The 20,000-nt window shown below is 38.6% G+C and overlaps 2 protein-coding genes across 8 annotated transcripts in view; one reads left to right on the top strand and one right to left on the bottom strand.

Annotated features, from left to right (window-relative positions):
- Positions 1-19,510, top strand: part of LOC135093154 (uncharacterized) — a 63,023-nt gene extending 43,513 nt beyond the window's left edge. For 3 of the 7 annotated variants that reach the window (XM_063992073.1, XM_063992072.1, XM_063992071.1), the window contains exons 10-12: position 1; positions 1,219-1,481; positions 3,822-4,249. The exon at position 1 is cut by the window's left edge and continues 171 nt beyond it. In XM_063992073.1, coding sequence (XP_063848143.1) covers position 1; positions 1,219-1,481; positions 3,822-3,899 — 342 coding nt within the window. In that variant the 3' untranslated portion in view covers positions 3,900-4,249. Of the gene's footprint in view, positions 2-1,218; positions 1,482-3,821; positions 4,250-6,218; positions 6,975-13,278 lie in introns of those variants that run through there. The other 4 variants (XR_010263233.1, XR_010263234.1, XR_010263235.1 and 1 more) reach the window with 4 other exon arrangements.
- LOC135093153 (cell surface glycoprotein 1-like) overlaps positions 15,690-20,000 on the bottom strand; it is a 22,311-nt gene continuing 18,000 nt past the window's right edge. The window contains exon 2 of the mRNA XM_063992070.1: positions 15,690-19,510. Within this exon, the coding sequence (XP_063848140.1) occupies positions 16,373-19,510 (3,138 nt within the window). The 3' untranslated portion in view covers positions 15,690-16,372. The remainder of the gene's footprint in view (positions 19,511-20,000) is intronic.

Below are 20,000 nucleotides of genomic sequence, written 5' to 3' on the forward strand. Positions count from 1 at the left end.
GGTAAGGGAGAATTAGATGATGCTTCCATTACTGATAGATTTGTCTCTCTTCCAACAGGACATGATGGCACATAAGTATTTATGTTAAGGAGGTGTACAACACCTTGGGGCATTTACTTAAAGTATTTTGAATAAAGTGTTGAAACTAGGCAGATAAATAGATCTTTATGTTACCAACATTTTAGGCAGGGTTGGCATTGAACTCTCCCTCCCCCAACCACCCCCCCCCCAAAAAAAAAAGAGCCTAAGTGGGTTTTATTTGTTTTTTGTTTTTTCTTAATATTTTACATATCAAAATGTAGTTCTATATCATATTGATAAATATGGCCTTTATATGTACATATACATAAAAATGTAAAACTAGTCAAGCCTGACCCATTCATTTTTTGTATAGTACAAGTTAACACAGGTTTTGTCCAGCCAGACCAACCTGTATCAGCATGTATATATATTACCGTTTTTTTTTACTTGATGGTAGGTTCAATTTTTGTAATCAGACATAATCATGCAATGTCCAGCTTCCTCTCTTCCTCTGCATAATATTCAAGGGTAGCTGCCGCTGCTGTCATGTGGTGTGTGTGCATGTGCGTGCATGTGTATATGTGCAGAATATATCCATCTGATGTGAAACGCCAATAGTGATGTGGAGAAAGGCCAACATTGCATGTACATGAATAGTGTAGTACACAATATATACTACACTATAAGTAATCAGACAGAATGGTGCCAAATGATATGTTGGGGCCTTTTGCTGCAAGGTGATCCATAGAACATTGTTCGTCCAGTGATGTTTACTCATACTTAATACATGACCTCCCAGTTGGAAGGAGTGAAAATCCAGAAAAGGTGCCGACAATAGGGTTATGTGATATGACATGAAAAGAGACTATGAAAATTTAACCTTCTGACACTGGAACAAAGAAAAGAGAGAGGAAACTAACCTAATCAAATGTTTTTGAAATGTCAAAGGTTTTTATTTTCTAAGAACACCTTGCCTCACCCTGCTGTTCCTGAAGCAAAACTTCAAACTCTTTCTTCCACACACCTTAATTTGTTTCAACAACTACCCTCCTATACCACAAAAAGTAATAATATCCCAAAGAGCTTAGTTTTATCCAGCTACATAATCAAATATTTTTGAAACATCAAAAGTTTAAATTTTCTAGAAATTCAAGTAATGATGGGTAATAACATTTAATATATCCTTTATCTTGCTAGGGGATCAGGAAGTGATAGCTGGAATGCAAAAGTTTGCCGCTTTGACGGATAAGGCAACTGAGGCTATTCAAAGCCAGGACTGGTCTGCTTTAGCCCAGCTCATGAATGAAAATTTTGATCTGAGACGACAACTGTATAATGATGCCGTCCTTGGAGAAGAGAACCTACGTATGGTGACACTTGGGAGGAGTATGGGAGCAGCAGTCAAGTTTCCTGGTAGTGGAGGAGCTGTGTTGGGCATGCTTAATGATCAGACAAAGATGGTGAGTGGTTGATAGAAATCTATCATTACTTTTGACTGTTACTTTCCTTTCACATAAAGTGTGCCATTAACAGTTGTCATTGGTATAGAAAAAAATGAGTGACTTATATACTCTGTCTTAATTTTTTATTTAAATCAAGACAAAAGATTTTTCTGGAGTATATTCCTGTTTCCTTCAGCTAGGAATTGGACTATGGAGGTTCATATGTCTGTATAGGATGGGATACTTTTATGTACTATATTTTTGCATTATTAGATGATGTAACCATGATAGTGAGTTTAGACATCATTATGACAGCTGTGAGGTTGAGATATCAAAAAGAGACAGGGTAGTGATGTGAAGGTTTGAGGGGATGGCTAAACATTTTCATATGAATGCACAACACTGGTTGTGTCATGTCTCATATTTTAGCATTGCCTGTGCTGGACAAACATACCCAGTGAAAGCAAGTAGGTGAACCAAAACACTTACAAGTACACACTCATTATCATATCCATAGGCATTCCCTCACATTTTATCTTTGGTGGGGTAAGAGAACCAATCCGCACCAGCCAGTCTGTGCAAAAATCACATGTATTGCATAGCCAGGTCTCTCACATTCAGACATAAAAGCAGAGATGATTTATTCTGCATCACCATAGTAGACCGTTCTTTTCTTACATGTTATTCAATCATTTGATCGGACAAGATGCAAGAGAACTGTTGAGGCCCTCAAGGCCATCTCACTAATATGTATTCAGAACTGATCTCCATTCATTTCTTTCAGTTGCAACTATTTCCTTTATCCTCATGTGTCTTGCATGTAATGCATCCTTAATAAACCATTATATATCATATACAGTAGAAGGTTAGGTTATTACTCCATGTACTGGAGCTAAGGGCTAAGGGCTACTACATTTAATTTAGAAATGGATTTAACTGTTGGTTGACCAATCTACAGTTGATCCTGTATTACTCCACATATATTTTTCAGATAACTCACTTCCATTACATTCAATCACTTTTTTTTCCTGTCCCCATTACTCCATTTTTCAGTTCTCTTCAGTATACATTTCTTTCCCAGCCAAAGGGATTCCTAAAAATTACAACGGTTGTGTGAATCCATTGTTAAGAAAATTTAACATGACATATAAGGTGTAAAAAAGATGTTATGTTCTTATGATGGTTATTGCAAAATAATGTAACCCTAGGCCATATACAGTGTGGTTTCCATGAGTAACACAACTACATGGTGCTGGCAGAACAGAGTCTGATAGTGACTAATGTACACACATGCACACACACAGCTAGTTGTATTTACCTAGTTGTGAAATACAGGACAAAAGCCACATTAGGCTCATGCCATCTTCATATTGACTTTTATCCATATTTCCTTTAAATTTATGGACTGTCTTGGCACTCAGTCTCATCACTAAGTTCATTCCACACTGTTATGCTTCTGTGTGGGGAAAGCTATGTTTCTTGATGTCTTTTTTTCATAAGGGATCAAGAAACAGCTTTCCTTACAGTGTAGAATGAACTTATTGATGAAATTGTGTGCCAAGACAATCCATAAATTTAAAGAAAATGTTGATAAAAGTCAATATGTAGACAGGACAGCACAAGCCTAGTGTGGTTCTTGTCCTGTATTTCACAACTAGGTAATTACATCCACACACACACATACATGCACACACACACACACACACACACACACACACACACACACACACACACACACACACACACACACACACACACACACACACACACACACACACACACACACACACACCATGTAGTACAGCAATCAGCACACTCAGCTCAAAACCAGGAAGGGAAGGCTCAGGTTTGAGCCTGAATGGGCGAGCCTCTTAATGTGTAGCCCCTGTTCACCTAGCATTAAGTAGGTACAGGATGTAACCTGAGGAATTGTGACCTCGTTGTCCCAGTGTGTGGTGTGTGGGTTGTCTCAGTCCTAGTCAAAAATTGGTCACTATGATCTCTGAGCTCTTTCTGTAGGGGAACAGCTGGCTGGATGACCAGCATATGATCATAGGTGTATGACACCACATGAGAGAGAGAGAGAGAGAGAGAGAGAGAGAGAGAGAGAGAGAGAGAGAGAGAGAGAGAGAGAGAGAGAGAGAAAGAGAGAGAAATGTGGTACAGAAAAAGTTCTGCATTCTTTCAGACATAAGAATTACTAAAAGTTTTCTCATATGACTACATATTTACATCATTTATATAAATTTACAGTATCCAGGTGAGCATAGGAATCAGGTCAAAGGCTCAATGTTTAAATTTTGGGAAGTGGAAATTCCCTAAGAATTTCATGTACACATATTTATATCATCTTGACAGGAGGAAGTGCGGCATCGATATCAAGAAGACGGATGTGTGGTTGTGGAGGTGCTTCCTAAATGGCCAGATGATCTTTAGGAGATACCCGTTCCTCAGTTTAGCAGTATGATAGCATGCTACAATTGCACTTCCATCTAAGCATCTCCTGCCACTCAAAGCATGTGCAGGAATACTACAGGTTAGGCTCTTAAACAGTAATACAGTAGATTGAGGAATGTAGCAATTTTTGGGATCCAGAGATTTTGGTAAAGTAAAAGATTGTATAATCTTAGAAGTACTGTAGCTGCCCAAGAAAAACATGTTAAATACAGTCATAACCATGCTGTAATTTATCAGTTACTGATTCAACTTATTACATTTTATACATAAGATGGTGGATGTGTGTATTTCACAATATCTAGGGGGAAAATTAAATTTACATATGAATCTTTGGCTAGTCTGAATTTCCATTGCTCTTACATTAATTACTTCAGTGAATACCTTATAGAGATTTACCATTGTATCAGTTTAGTGCCTCTTGTGCTCATGATAATGACATAGCAGTTCATATAATTATACAAATTTTTGTGCCTTAATACAATGGTGCCTCAGAGCTTTGCAAGATTGGCATGGAGAAATCAATCCACTGTATTGGTGTATACAGAATAGAAAATATGATAATTATATCACACTAACTGAAGAATTTAACACATATACTCCTGTACACTATCCTTCCATTTTCCTTTTGGCCTTCATCTTCTCTTAGTAACTTCAACTTTCTTCACATACATTTTCTCTACAAATTCCTCACTCTTCATTCTCCCAATATGGCTCAGTGTGTTCACTTTCACTCATTTTACTACTTCAGAATTTACAGCACTTGCATAGGTGCTCATGCTATGTAACATGTACTCACTTTCATTGCTATCACCCTGCCATCTTTTCATTCCACATCCCCCTCTCAGACACCTCATTTCCACAGCATACACTCTCAGTTGTCGTGCCCTATTGCATGTCATGATAGTGTCATACATTGTTGTTGTCAGGACAATACTCTTCCTTGAACTTTTCCCATCCATACATATTTCACTTTTTCATGAATCTTACAAATAATCTTATGAGTGAAAATTTCCACTCATATCATGCATAATATCAATGCATTATTGGTTTGTGCTATGATTTGTATATAAATTGTAAAGTTATATGAAAGGGTAATTAAGGTTAATCTAGTACAAATTAAATATTAATTGTTAAAATAAAAAAAAAATGGGAAGTAGAAGTGAGCAGACTGTGCATAGCCTTTGTTTTGACATGGCAAGCTGAGGTCCAAACGCACCCTCAGTAGTCACTGAGTAGTCGCCAGGTACTCACCACCATAACAAGTCACATTAAGACATATCTCTGCCATTCTACCACTTGCCAGTAGCTAAATTCAGTAAGTTAAAAAGAACTAAGAAGCTTGGAACTCAGGGAAAACCACAAAGAAGCTGTCTTTGCTAAGAAACATGGCTAGCTACTGGTTTTAGAATACCAGTGACTTAAATTTATCACTCAAGCTGACCACGCCCCTGCTAGCTTGCACCACAACTAAATTATTAGTTATCTGTAATTATATATAGCAGTGCTTTCTGTGGTGATGTATTAGGTGGGAGGTCATAGGGTGAGTGAAAGGGTAAAAAAGTTCCTACAATGACCTGCCCACCTTTCACAATCTTCTCTTTTATTTCTCTATCCATCTCATGACATTCATCTAGCACTTTTCCAAGATACTTAAACTCATTCACCTCCTCTATTCTCTCAGTTCCCATAACTACATAACATCTACCTGCAGTTAGCACATTCACCCTACTATAACACTGGCTTCCAAACCAGGGGTTGCACCTCACCAGGGGAATATAAGGAGGATACAAAAGGGAGTGTGAAGTCATTCGGCTAAGTCATTGTTCAGAAAGGGAACATATAATTAAGTTTTCAAAGGCAAATGTCTTTTTTTTTTAAATGTCTTGCACCTGTATTATTCAATTTGTTTCAATCCAAGCAAGTTGAGTATGTTAGAAGCAAAAGGGGGTGTCATGTAAGATACAGTGCTCAACATTGAATTTGTCCACCCTGGGCCTGGCCAAACACTTGAGTATAAAATTTTACTTTAGCTTCAAGAGGGACCTAGAATTGTGCCAAACCACCTACACAGAGTGGCATAGTAGTTGGAGCTTCTGAGCCCAGCTAAAAGGTCAATCAGCTGTTGTCTTGCTGGTGTTCTGTTCTGTGTTCCATCCTGCTTTAGCCACTGCTTGGCCTGCACTGCTGCCATTTTTTAACCCCGTGTTGTTGATATAGGCAAGAAAAGGATTTAATAACACAGGCTAGATCATTGCCCAACAGGAATATGGCCTACAAACAAAGGTAATCTCTGAACAGGTTAGTGTATGTCCAAGCAGTGTCCAGCACTAGGTTGCCAAGTTTCACCAGGAGGACAGCTATGCAAATCCTACCCACAAGAAGAGACCTGGTAAGGCCAAGAAGACAGATATGTGCTTCCATACTATTGTAAAGTGTGAATTAGTCTAACCCATGTGTGACAGCAAAGAAAGTACAGTAAAATCCCTCTCATCTGGCATTCGAGTATCCGGCAACTTCAAGTATCCGGCACATTTTTCTCCGAGCCTTAAAATCAATAAAAAATCAATGTGTACTCATAAAATCGATTAAAATTCCCGCGCGAGGCATATTTTGTCCCTGCGCCACCAGAGAGCACTGCTTCGTGCCACCCGCGGCCCACTGCACTGTGTTCACTCAGTGACTCAGTCCCGCGTGTGCACTGTTTATCGCCTGACGCCTTCATCATGTCTAAAGTTGTAGAAAAGAGGAAGCGTGTTGTGCTTACACTTAAGCAGCTGATCAGATCAACTGATGATTAAGATCAGCTGATCTTTGTTATGGTAAGATGCGTGAGTGTAAGGTGGTGATTGTGGACATAATTTCACTTCTATTCAAGTATCCGGCAATATTCAAGTATCCGGCATGTCAGTGGTCCCGTTGATGCCGGATAAGAGGGATTTTACTGTAAAAGAAAGCAAACCATACATATGTATCCGGTGAGTGTTCTGTGGGAACTGTTAATAGGCATTTCACAGAACTGGGATCCATCAGCCCTGTGAAGAAGACCCTTTTAATCCTTAAATAAGAGTTGAGTAGGGTTGGTATTGCAATATATATATATATATATATATATATATATATATATATATATATATATATATATATATATATATATATATATATATATATATATATATATAATGTGTGGGATGGTCACTAGTAGCTAGAGGTACTGTGGAGTGATGAGTCCACTTTTACTGTCACAGACAATAGGATGGAAATGTGCACCATCAGCCCAACAGCAACCTTCTTGACTCTTCCATATATTCAAGTTGAGTGCTAAACAGACTGTCAAGACAATAACTGATTGGGTTTTGCTTGGTGGACTCAAAAGCTCCTGCCACTATGCCACTCTGTGCAGGTGGCATAATGTATTGGTGTGATTTTAGGTGAAGCAAAGTTTGATACTGAATTGATTGACCATGCCCAGGGCAGACTAATTCAATGTCAAGCACTATAGTTTGGGAACCACTGGTCAATAAGGTATCCTAAATTCATAGATCTTCACTTCTCTCCTCCCAAACATTATTGCCAGTCTTCTCCAACATTCACCTTAAATTTCTATCTCACACACATGGAAACACTCCAGCACTGAAGTTCCTTTTCACCTTCTACCAGTAAGACAGTGTCATCTGCAGACTTGCTGCTGCAGCCCACCCCATTCCATTTTGTCTTAGCTTTGTACCAACATTTCTTACTTTACCTTTGATATCCCTCATACTTCCATCCATGAATATATTAAACAACAATGGAGACATCACACATCCTTGCCTCACTCCTGTTCTTACAGCAAAACTCTCGAACCCTCTCCTTCCCCTACCACACACCTCGTAAAAAGTCTTAATTTGTTCTAACAACTGCCCTCCTATGCTATAAAAAGTAATAATATCTCAAAGGGCTTCTCTGTCCACCCTATTATATGCTTTCTCTAGTCCATGAATGTTGCATACAATTTTTTATAATTATTCTAGCATAAATTCTTTTATTGTCATTTTGAGTAAAAGATCAGATCCACATAACCTTTTCCTTTCCTGAAACCTCCCTATTCCTCACTGACCTCCACCTCAGTCATTTCCAGCCTTTCAATGAAGACCCATTGACTTTTACTGTCACTAACTCCTCCTGTAACTGATAAACTTATTCCTACAGCCATTACCCTTATATAGGGGCATAATAACTGCCTTCCTCCATGCATCCGATACTGCTTGTCTCCATACCAGTTTGAATATTAGAAGCACCCAATCCAGTACTGCTTCACTTCTGTATTTTAACATTTTCCATCAATGCCTGCTATTTTTGCTACATTTTAACTTGCCTATCACTGTCTTTACTTTCTTCCTGCCAATTTCTCTCTGCATATCCACTCATTATATCCACTCCTTCTCCACCTGCTTTCATACTCCATACAAGATGATATTGCTTATCCTATTGTCCCTTCATTTCTGTGGCAATTGGAATACCTTTCACCTCCCCTTTGCTACCAACAAAAATTCTGTTCTCTCTTTTCATTCCCACACTCCTCTCCCTCACTTTTCTTCAGTATTTTCCAAAAACAACTTATTTTCTTTGAATTTGCTTTCAGCTTTGTATCAAACACTTCATTTACTCCCTTCTCACTTTCTTTTACCAGCTCTTACACTTTCATATTCTGAGACCTGTAGTATGTTTTTCTCCTCAGTTTAATTTTCTCCAGCACATTTCTCTATAACATTCTCTCATATACTCTCTCTCTTTTACAGCCTCCTTGGTAATTTTTTAGTAGTTCAACTGTTGTTGTAGTCAATATATCCTTGAATACTTTAAAACACCACCGTTACACTTGATCCCTCTCCAGCTGTTGCCCTAGCTTGTTTTAGTCTTTTACACACCTCATATTCCTCATATTCATCTGTAAATTTTCATTTTCATTTGAAAGTACAGTGGTACCTTGGTATATGTCCACTTTGGAATAAGTCCAACTTGGTATACATCCTGTTTTAGAAGTGAAAAAATCTGCATGGTATACGACCTTTGTTCGGAATACGACTCACATGCTAGTGCTTGTACGAGTATGGGTGAAAATGAGTCATGACACCACATGCTACCCTTGTTTGCTTCTCTCAAAAAAAGTCACAACTGCCCATGAACATCAGTATGCCCATTGCCACTATTCAGTGAATAACCTGTGATATAATTTGTGAATTTTCATGTCATTTTGTGTTTTTCACATAAATTCTTAGTAAATTGTGGCACAGCCTGCTGTAGTGAGGTAAGCAACACAGACAAACAATCAAGAAAACAGCATTTGAAAGTCCCACTCCTTTCTCAGCTGTGCACTTACCTTGCTACAGCCCTGGTAGCTGAAATGAGGCAAATGACCATACTTGGCATTTGCTTCAAAGCTGTCAGAAGATGTTTGCTTGCTTATTGTTAATCTTAATAAGGCAAAATACAATACAACTTTTTAAAGTATTTCCTTACTTAATGTTAAGTTAATACTAATGAGCCTATAAGCCTTGTCAGAGCACTTAGTACAAGAACTTAAGACTTGCCATACCTTTCCATTGATTAGTCTTTCTAGAAGTGGGCAAAAAATTTTATTCCTAACATTGTTTCCTTACTTAATATTAATAGTTCTATGCTTTGTAAGACCACATATAAGAACCTAAAACCCACAGTACTTTTCGAATTATTAGGTTTACTGGAAGTGAGTTAAATAATGAATATATTTTTTCTAATGTTACTTCCTCACTTAATGCTATCTTATTACTAAACTTTTCCTTGACACTTTTTAAACATAATCACATGCACATGGAGTCTTCTCTTGGGTCATTATCTATCAGAGGGTCAAGGTCGTGAAGTTCATCATCATGTTCCTCCTCATCAAAGTCCTCATTGTTATGCTCAGTATCGACTGTGTTTCCTAGGATGCCATACCAGTACTTGTGGCGGATGTAGGCTAGCACTAAATCTCTCACCAGAACCTTGAGGTCTTCCAGCTTGGGCTTGGCCAGAGGAATATGTCTGATATACTTGGGAGGTACATCACAGATGGAAAGATTGAAGGCAGCATTAGCTCTTGCACCTACTCCTTTTGAAATCTGCACATGTTCTCCCTTCCCCTCAGTCAGCGTTATGTAGTTGGTGTCACACTGGTATCCTGTCTTGTCTGCATGAGTGACATGAAAGTAGCATGAGTCTATGAAATGGAAGCAGGTGGGTTTGCTCTGAGTAACTAAGCACCTCATACACTCATAATCCTTGAAATCTCTCTGCTCCGTCTTGACAACCTCAAAGGGAAAGGACCTCTCACCTACTCTGTGGGTCTTCTTGATGGTGTCATTGTGCTCATCCAGGGTGAAGACTTAGTTGACCCACCTCATGTTCTTTTCAATGAGTGCAAAATCCCTGTCTGCTGCCATATAAGTGTGACTGGGTCTGAAGTAGGTTTGTATAATCTCTTCAGAATGGCCTGAGTGGATGCGAGAAAGATAGAACATCAAGAGGGTGAAATTTCTATTCTGTTCAGAGCAGTTGTCGGAAAAAAATACGTAGTTTCTTGACCTCAGGCGGGATGAAGTAGTCATTGAACTTGTTGATGCAGCTGCACATTTCAGTTGCACCCCATTTGGCAGTGACCTCATCCCACACAAACATGTAAGCTCTCCTGGCTTTGTACTCATGGATGTTGAAATTATATATCCACATTTTTCACTTGTAAAAAGCTATTCCTGTGGACACTTTAGGGATTGGAAGGGCTTGTTGGAGGTCCATACACACGACCATGCTTGTATTATCAGCATTCTGAAGCATAATCTTTGGGAGCTTATAGCCCTGCTCGGCCCTGCACAGGTGAAATGCATGCTGCACCTCCAACATCCTCTTCTCGTCTGCTGTCAGTGATGGATCTTTACACTTCACAGCACAGATGTCACAGGTCTTGCAAATGTCCTGATGTTCCTTATAGAGCTTAAGATGAAGATACTTGGCCTTTAAAGTGTCATCATAATAATGCCAAGTACATGGCTCCTCACCTGGCTCATTTTCCTCAAGCCATGCCTTATACAAATCATACATCTGCCTCTAACTTAGCACATCAATGTCAAGGCAGCATACATTAGGTGATGTTTTATGCGAGTAGTGATTTGTAATGGTAGGGAAACTTTTGATATAAGAACATAAGAACATAAGAAATAAGGGAAGCTGCAAGAAGTGACCAGGCTTACACGTGGCAGTCCCTGTATGAAACACTCCTACCTATTTCCATCTGTTATCCCCATCCATAAACTTGTCTAATCTTCTCTTAAAGCTCTCTAGTGTCCTAGCACTAACTACATGATTACTGAGTCCGTTCCACTCATCTACCACTCTATTCGAGAACCAATTTTTTCCTATCTCCTTCCTAAACCTAAATTTTTCAAGCTTGAACCCGTTATTTCTTGTTCTACCCTGGTTGCTGATCCTAAGAATTTTGCTTACATCTCCCTTGTTATAACCCTTATACCACTTAAAGACTTCTATCAGGTCCCCTCTTAACCTACGTCTCTCTAGAGAATGTAAATTTAACCGCTTCAACCTCGCTTCGTAAGGAATACTCCTCATCCCCTGTATCCTTTTAGTCATTCTCCTCTGTACTGATTCTAATAGACCTATATCTTTCCTGTAATGTGGGGACCAGAACTGCACAGCGTAGTCTAGATGAGGTCTGACCAGCGCCAAGTATAACTTTAATATTACTTCTGGCCTTCTACTTTTAACACTCCTAAAAATGAATCCTAGTACCCTATTTGCCTTGTTTCTGGCTTCTATGCATTGTTTCCCTAGACGGAGTTCAGAGCTAACTATAACTCCTAAATCTTTCTCGTACCCTGTACCTACCAGAGTTTGGGTGTTTAATGTGTACCTATTGTGTGGGTTTCCTCTACCTACGCTAAGCACTTTGCATTTATTGATATTAAATTGCATTTGCCATCTATCCGTCCATTCATTCATTCTATCTAAGTCTGTCTGCAAGGCGATGGCATCCGCTTCTGACCTAATTAATCTACCTATCTTTGTGTCATCCGCAAATTTACTAACATCGCTACTAATTCCACTATCCAAGTCATTGATATATATTAGAAATAATAATGGCCCTAATACTGATCCCTGTGGCACCCCACTAATGACATGACCCCACTCGGATTTCGAGCCGTTTATTAGCACTCTCTGTCGCCTGTTACCAAGCCATGACCCTATCCAACCTAACACCTTCCCATCTATCCCGTGCGCCCTAACCTTTCTCAGGAGCCTTTGATGGGGCACCTTGTCGAATGCTTTACTAAAGTCCAGATATAAGATATCATAACTATCACCATTATCTACTGCCTCGTACACCTTACTGTAAAAACTTAACAAGTTTGTCAGGCAAGACTTCCCCTTCGTGAAGCCGTGCTGTGACTGATTTATCAAGTTATGTTTGTCTAAATGTTCCCTAATGTTCCTGGCTATTATTGACTCTAACTTTCTTTAGCTTATCATTAGACACTTGGCCATGACTGCAGTTCCTATCACTCCTATCCACTATAGGCACGCTTGCTGTAGTCATATTATTCTGTGCCCTATCAATGCGTACCTTTGAAATACCATGAATATTGGCACATGCCAATTTACACACCATCACAGGTATGTCATTCACAGTGACATGGTAACTCCTGATGCAACTCTCTTGTGTTTCAAGGTTATCTGTCTGCTTACTCTTCACTGCCAGTACTGTTGTTTGTTTTTGTATATAGGCAGTCTGTGTATCCCAACAGCCTAAAGACCAGAATTCTGTGAATATTGTCTCAATATTATCTTGACCAACAGCATCATAACACATACGGGAACAGTTACAGGGGGATCCAACTTCACGCTTAGCAACTTTTTCCCCAGTGACACCAGACATATACTCTTCACCAAAATTATGTTTCTTTTTGGCCACTTTTTTATTCCAGACAGCCTCATTTCTGGGCCTCTTTCTCACTCCTGAGGATGAGGTAAGACTCAGACTGTTACTAGAATCACTCAACCATAATGGTGTACAGAAAAGCCTAAAGAAAGGAAAATATTATCAAATTGCCTTCCGATTAGTATTACTGTTGCAGGAAGACTAACTGAGGCTTGTACAGCACACATCTGCATTCCTATTGACTGGGAGGTGATGACTCACCATAATCACATGCTCAGATTGGTCCCAGTACTTCTCTCAGGCACTTGCCTTGCTGTAGCATGGAATATCATGCTGTGCAGTCTGTGAGTGGATAAATCTGAGTTTTTTTATTACATTTTGACCTTATGAACTTATGTTTTGAATTTTCAGAATATGTTGGTTACTTCATGAAAGAGCTTGAGTTGCCCTATCTGATGCATGCAACAACTCAATTTCGACCCGGGTGTCACTTACCTTGCTATAGCAGGGGGCGCCACAATTCATTAACCATGAATTCTAATAAAGTTAATGAGAAGAGCCAAGCAATTAAGAAAATAGTTGGGATCACCATGGAGGTGAAAAAAGAGATTGTAAGGAAATGTTGAAAATAAAAACATGGCCCTGTTCAGTGACACGCCAAGTGTGTTGTTGACATCTCAGTAGCTTGGCTGTGTTCTTTGCCTTGTCTCCGTGACAAGGCCACTACCTCTGTTTTATTACTGTAATCATGTACAATATTTTTACTATTGTGATTGTTTGCCCTTTTTTCAGCTGTACTGCTAGCTTGCTTTAAATTACATGTTTAAATACATAAAAAAAAAAAAAATCCTGAATTTGCCCTGCTGAAATGGGGGTGCATTTTATATGCCTGTGCATCGTATATGCCATGAAATATGGTATGTATTTTAGTATCAAGCAATATTTAAATTATTTTATGCAACCTTATCAATATACTGGATAATATACCAATAATAATAGGATTTTTCATGGGAATGGATAAAAAATTTTTCCTTTATTTCTTATGGGAAAAATTTGTTTGGTATATGTCCTGTTTGGTATAAGTCCAAGGATCTAGAACAGATTAAGGATGTATACTGAGGTACCACTGTGCTTTAGATTGTCATACTTACATACCCAGTGAATTAGATATTTAATCGTAGGAAAAAATTATATGAGCCAAAAAAATTTAATTATTTAGCTTAGAGAATAATAATTCTTAGTCTCCAAGGATACTAAATTCAAATCAACTGATTTTCCCAGTAAACTATCTTAATGATCTTTGTGGCCAGTGCCTTCACAAATTATATAACCTATATGTGGCCTTCATGAGAAGAATCTTGTGGCACCACTATAGGCCTGGGATATCCATTCAAGCCTTCATGGAATATCCAACAGGCTGTGCAGGACTAATATGTAGAAATGAGTAAAAATGTATGCATAAATAAGACACAAAGGATCCACATAACCATTGGCCTCACATAAGTTGATGAAATTTGCAAACCAGTATTTTTAAAGTATCTTACATGATCGCATCCTAAATTACATGCTTTGGTGACTTATCAGCTTTACAGAGAACTCTTATTGTGCCTTTGAGATTCTCTTGTTTTAAATATCATGTGGTATTATTTATTTAGGTTACTGTATATGCAAAACTTTTCATGCTTTTATCAATACTGAAGAATCAATACTGAAATTTTCTATATAAAACAAGTTTCTTGAGTATGATGGTGTAACTGAATTATTGATAAAGCAATGTATAAGTGAAACAGAATTGTTTCAAGGAACATTGTTAGGTTATACATATTTTAGATTCTGACAGTAATATATGGGGCAAAATTTTATAGATGGTAATCTATGTTTAATTTAAATCATATGCAATATTAGTTTATGTTATACATGTGCCAGCCCAGTGAGCCAAACCTATAAAAAGGGCCAAACAGGTGGTGGCGCTCTCTCTATCAATCAATCAATACAAACACACACTGGCTCCAGCAACTCTCCAGCTTGGCATCCCACTAGTTCCATCACCTCCATAAACACCCACTGCTAAGTGTTCTTATGTTACATTGGGCCCTGTATATATAGGTCACTTATGGATTAAACAACAAGTCCACAGCTATAACACCATAGATGTGACAATATTGTATCCTCCACCAAAGTGGCTGTTTTAGTATGTGAGCATTGGCCAAGATCTTGGCTAAGTGTTTCCAGGCAGTCATACTTTGGTCAGGATGTCAAAGGTTTCTCTCCCTTGATCATATTATTGTCTCTACTTGAATAAGATGTCTTCAACTTATCAGCTTTCAGGCAAAGATGCTGCTTGGCCAACTGTCTCTTCTCTCTGTTGCATCATAACAGTACACTTGTTGATCACTACAAACACCTAAGGTGGACTTACCTGGACTGATTACCCAGTCTCTATTTTTGGATCATGCATTAATCTACAGCTTAGTACAGCTTTAAGTATTTTTTTTCTTTGCTTAAGCAACATTCCATACTTGTATTGGAATCTTGCTTCTTTATAATCTACATAAGACTGCTTTTTTGTTCACTCCAGCAAGCTCCAGAAGATTGTTACAGGTGCCAATGACCATCAGTCCTCTACTCCTTTAGATGCATTGAAAAAGAGCAAAAAATCAGCCCATTGGGATAAGTGTTATGGAATGACCAGTGTCAAGAGTATCAAATGCCACAGTTCCTCCTATAGACAAGCCTAGGAAAGGGAGATTGTTGATCAAAACACATCAAGCTGTTTTTCATGTGAAAGAAGAATGCCATAAATAGGGTAAGAAAATATTCTCTTGGTTTAAACAATTTTTATATCATTAGAATGCCACAATATCAAAGAAATAGATATTATCAGTACATATTTATTTTTTTCAAAAATTACCCCTTTAGGTATTTATTTACCACAGATTTATTTCATGAATAGGTATGGACAACCCAACACATGCTTAGATCCTGTTAAGATTAAATGAAAACAAAACATGTAACAGAGAGAGAGAGTGTGTGTGTGTGTGTGTGTGGGTGTTTTTAATTGTATTGTACAGGGCACAAGCCGAAGTTTATTTTGTCCTGTCTTCATATCCATATTTATCCAGTTTCTTTTTAAACATGTTTGCTGCAATCACCTGTGTGCGTGTGTGTGTGTGTGTGTGTGTAGATTTATAAAGAATGGTTGATGTATTTAGCTTCAAGATTAAAATATCAAGAATATTTTGGAGTTGTGAACATGCATTTCATTGATGAATGTTATCATACCTCATATTGTTAACCTAAATAATAATACACCCTATTCAGATATCCATTTCATATATTTTCATTGCCTCATTGAGTGTTTATCCATATTTTCTTGTGTTATGTAACTACTCAAATCAGTCTTGCATAACAATATAATTTTACATAGAATTCTTAGGTATTTTTATTTTTTTTTATTTTACCTCATTTGGAAAGTTAATATCAGTAAAGTTTAAGGAAACTGAAATTAGTAAAAGTCTGGAGCATATCTGGGATAAATGGGTGTTGGGTGGTAGGGACCATTGCCATAAAAGTTGTTGTATGAGTAAGGAGACTTGGCTGAGTATTGGGGCCTTTGGTAGAAGGGGAATCGAGGACGAGGGCTGCTGAAGGAGTCCGCAGGTATGAAGGGAAATTCATCTGTGTAGTCATCATATTGCCTCACTGGTTGATGAGGATACATTTCTGACATGGTGTCTTCTCGGAACAGACTCAGTGGTGCGTTGTTGGATGCGTGGGAAGAAAAGACTCGTGGTCCATTGGCATAGTAATTATGAACTCCTGAATAGTCATGTTCCTGGAAAGACTTAAAAGGTGCTGAATATGGCACTGGTGGTGATGTGTATGAAAACCGATGTGGAAGATCATCATATTGTTGCATTGAATTATATGATCGTGAAGAATATAAAGGAGAATAATTATTGTATTTTGTCATGTACGTATCATCATAGAAGGAAGGATTCAGTTGTTGCAGCAATTCACGAAATGAGAACCTTGGGGTTTTAAATGCATCAGGATAATTTCTTGGTGATGAGAAGGTATCAGGACCCATGAATTCAAGTCTGCGTGACATGCTTGGTGATGGCAAATACTGAGGAGGCAGATCATCATCCAAGACTTCATTTAGCAAGGTAAATGGGTTCCTCATGATGGGTGTTTTCAGGGAGCGACGGGGCAGAGGACGTGAAAAAGACATGTCTTCATCCATGTGGTCAAAGAATGCTGGAGTTTTTCTTCTTAGGAGCTTATCGCTGATGGAAAAATAGGTTTTAGGGAAGAGTTGATCTGAAGTCCCATGTGGCACCCAAAAAGGTTTTGTGGGCTGGTTCTCTGCATACTTGATGACAGGCTCTTGAGGTTCGTGAGTGTTGACATAGTCATCAACCATGGGTGTGATGGGGAAGTCATCAAAATTTTTTCTGGTATCTTTGAAAACAATGATATTCATGGCATCATTTTCAAGGCTATCTGATACATAATCTCTCCTCAATGGTGAAATTTTGTCATCCTCTGCATCCAAGTTTGATGTAGCATCCATCATTATGGATTTTGCACCACTCCAGGGCTCAACCTGGTCCTCTCTTACAATTTCCCTCTTCAAGATGTCTAATAGAGAGGGGTAATTCATCTCTGGCTCTACATCTGCAATGTATGTTGGTTGGCTCTCCAAGATGGTAACTGGTATGTCTTCTCCCAGGTACTCTGTTTGGTCTTCATTGCTATTCTCAGCAGGCCATAACAAACTAGATCTTTCATCCTTAAATGGAGGATACTCAGGGAACAGAATATCACCAAACATTTCTGTATCTGGCTGATCTTGTTCTTCATCACCCAGATAAGTTTTCATTTCTGGTTCCACATGAAAAAGTCCATCATTCAATGAGTCTTCCTCATTGAGAGGAACTAGTTCCTCCCCTCCATCCTCTGAATTGCTGCTCTCAGGATATTCTTGTGGGATATCTGTGAAAGCTGGGTCATCATTTATTGGGATATAGAAGTCAGCAAATGACACATCACCAGCACCATCCTCTGTCTCAAATGGTACATCATCAGCAGCCTCCTCTGTCCCCTCAAATGTAATTGACTCCATATTCTCATTGTCCACCACTTCATGTTTGTCTTCCAAGTATGAGTCATCAGAACTAACTGTGCCATCAAAAGTCTGAGCAGCAAAATTAGGTTCCTCCCAGTATGGAATCTGGTCCAGCTCTTGAGACTCAGACTGCATCTCAGGTTCACCATCAAAGGAATCCTTTTCTGACATGTCATCATGATAGCTGGTGATAAAAGGTGGTTCATCATAGTCTAATGACTCATCAAAATAATCAGGGACAAGCCAGCTGAAGAGGTCCACTGGACTGTCATCTTGTGATTCATGGTACAATCCCTCAACTGGACCATCATCATGTACTGAAGGCATATCTCTTCCCCAGTGTGGTGGGTCTTCCCTCATATTCAATCCATCATCATAGTCTGGTTGTTCTCCCATCATAGGGGATCCAGAATCATAGTCATCAGACCTAAAAAGTCCCTCCATCTCATGTGGCACTTCTTCATACTCTGATTTCAGAGGCTCCTCAATAAATGGGAAAGAATCCACTAGACTGGGCCCAAGAAATTCTCCAGAATCATTAGGGAATGAATCCTCCTGTGATTGAACTGAAACATCTTCCATTGGTAGTTCTTCATGTTCAAAAGGAAAGGAATCCATCTTTGGCTCAAAAGAGAATTCCTCTTCATCAGAATCATATGGAACAGGTTCCATCTGTGGTTCTTCTGGGTTGGGCAGGAATGGCTCTTCCTCCTGATTGAATGGGAGTGGGATCATCCTTTGCTCATACTCAAATGTACCTTCTGTATCCAAGGAAAGAAGCTCCTCATCCGCCTCCAACACCACATATCCTTCATCTGTCTCACCAGGGAATGTTTCCATCTGTTGATCAGAATTAAATTCATCTTGCTCAAGTTCTTCAGATTCATATGAGAGATTTTCTTCTTGTGGATACACTTGTATGAATGGTGGCTCAGGCCTTATTTCAACTACTGAAGGCTCTGAGTCTTTACCTGGTACCTCACCTTCTGATACATGAGGCCCCTCACTTGAGTCTATCTCAGGACCTTGTACATGTGGCTGAGGCTCTGGTAGGTCTTGTGGCTGTGACTCTTCTTGTGGTGGGTCTTGTGGCTGGGGCTGCTCTTGTGGTAGATCCTGTGGCTGTGGCTCCTCTTGTGGTGGGTCATGTGGCTGTGGCTCCTCTTGTGGTAGATCCTGTGGCTGTGGCTCCTCTTGTGGTGGGTCTTGTGGCTGTGGCTCCTCTTGTGATTGGTCTTGTGGCTGAGGTTGTGATGAGTCTTGTAGCTGTGGCTGTGTCTGTGGAGGGTTTTGTGGCTCTGACTGTAATTCTACCTGTAGGTCTTGTGGCTGTGGCTGCTCCTCCACTTTGGTTGGCACAATAGAGGGTTTGTCATCTCTTGTCAGTGCAAGGTCATTTTCCTCAGGGTTAGAACTGAGAATAATTTTAAGTAAATCACTGGGGGATGGTGGCGCCTGCTTCAGCACAGGGAGGGCAGCCACAACTGCCAGTCCTGCCACCAGTAGTATCACCTGTGAAAAAGAGATTGTGTTACTCAGTCCTGCCATTTCTGTATCCTTATATTTGCTATTACCATATTCATCTTAATCAGGTACAAATTCCCAAAACTAATAATAGTAATAATAATAATATTATTAATAAGAACTATAATAATAATAATAATAATAATAATAATAATAATAATAATGATAATGATAATAATAATAATAATAATAATAATAATAATAATAATAATAATGATGATGGTGATAATAATAATAATAATAATAATAATAATAATAATAATAATAATAATAATAATAATAATAATAATAATAAAGAATGAGAATGAGATTATTTGTTTGCTGTGTGAAATAAAAAGAAAAACTTGAAACATTAACTAGTGATACAGCGCCACAAAAACTCAAACCATTATAAAGTTATTCCCTTAAACCTCTTCGTAAGTTTATTTATTTATTAATTAATTATTATTATTATTATTATTTTTACCTACGTATTGGA

This window comes from Scylla paramamosain, chromosome 42, assembly GCF_035594125.1.
Source record: "Scylla paramamosain isolate STU-SP2022 chromosome 42, ASM3559412v1, whole genome shotgun sequence".
Taxonomy (NCBI): Eukaryota; Metazoa; Arthropoda; class Malacostraca; order Decapoda; family Portunidae; genus Scylla; species Scylla paramamosain.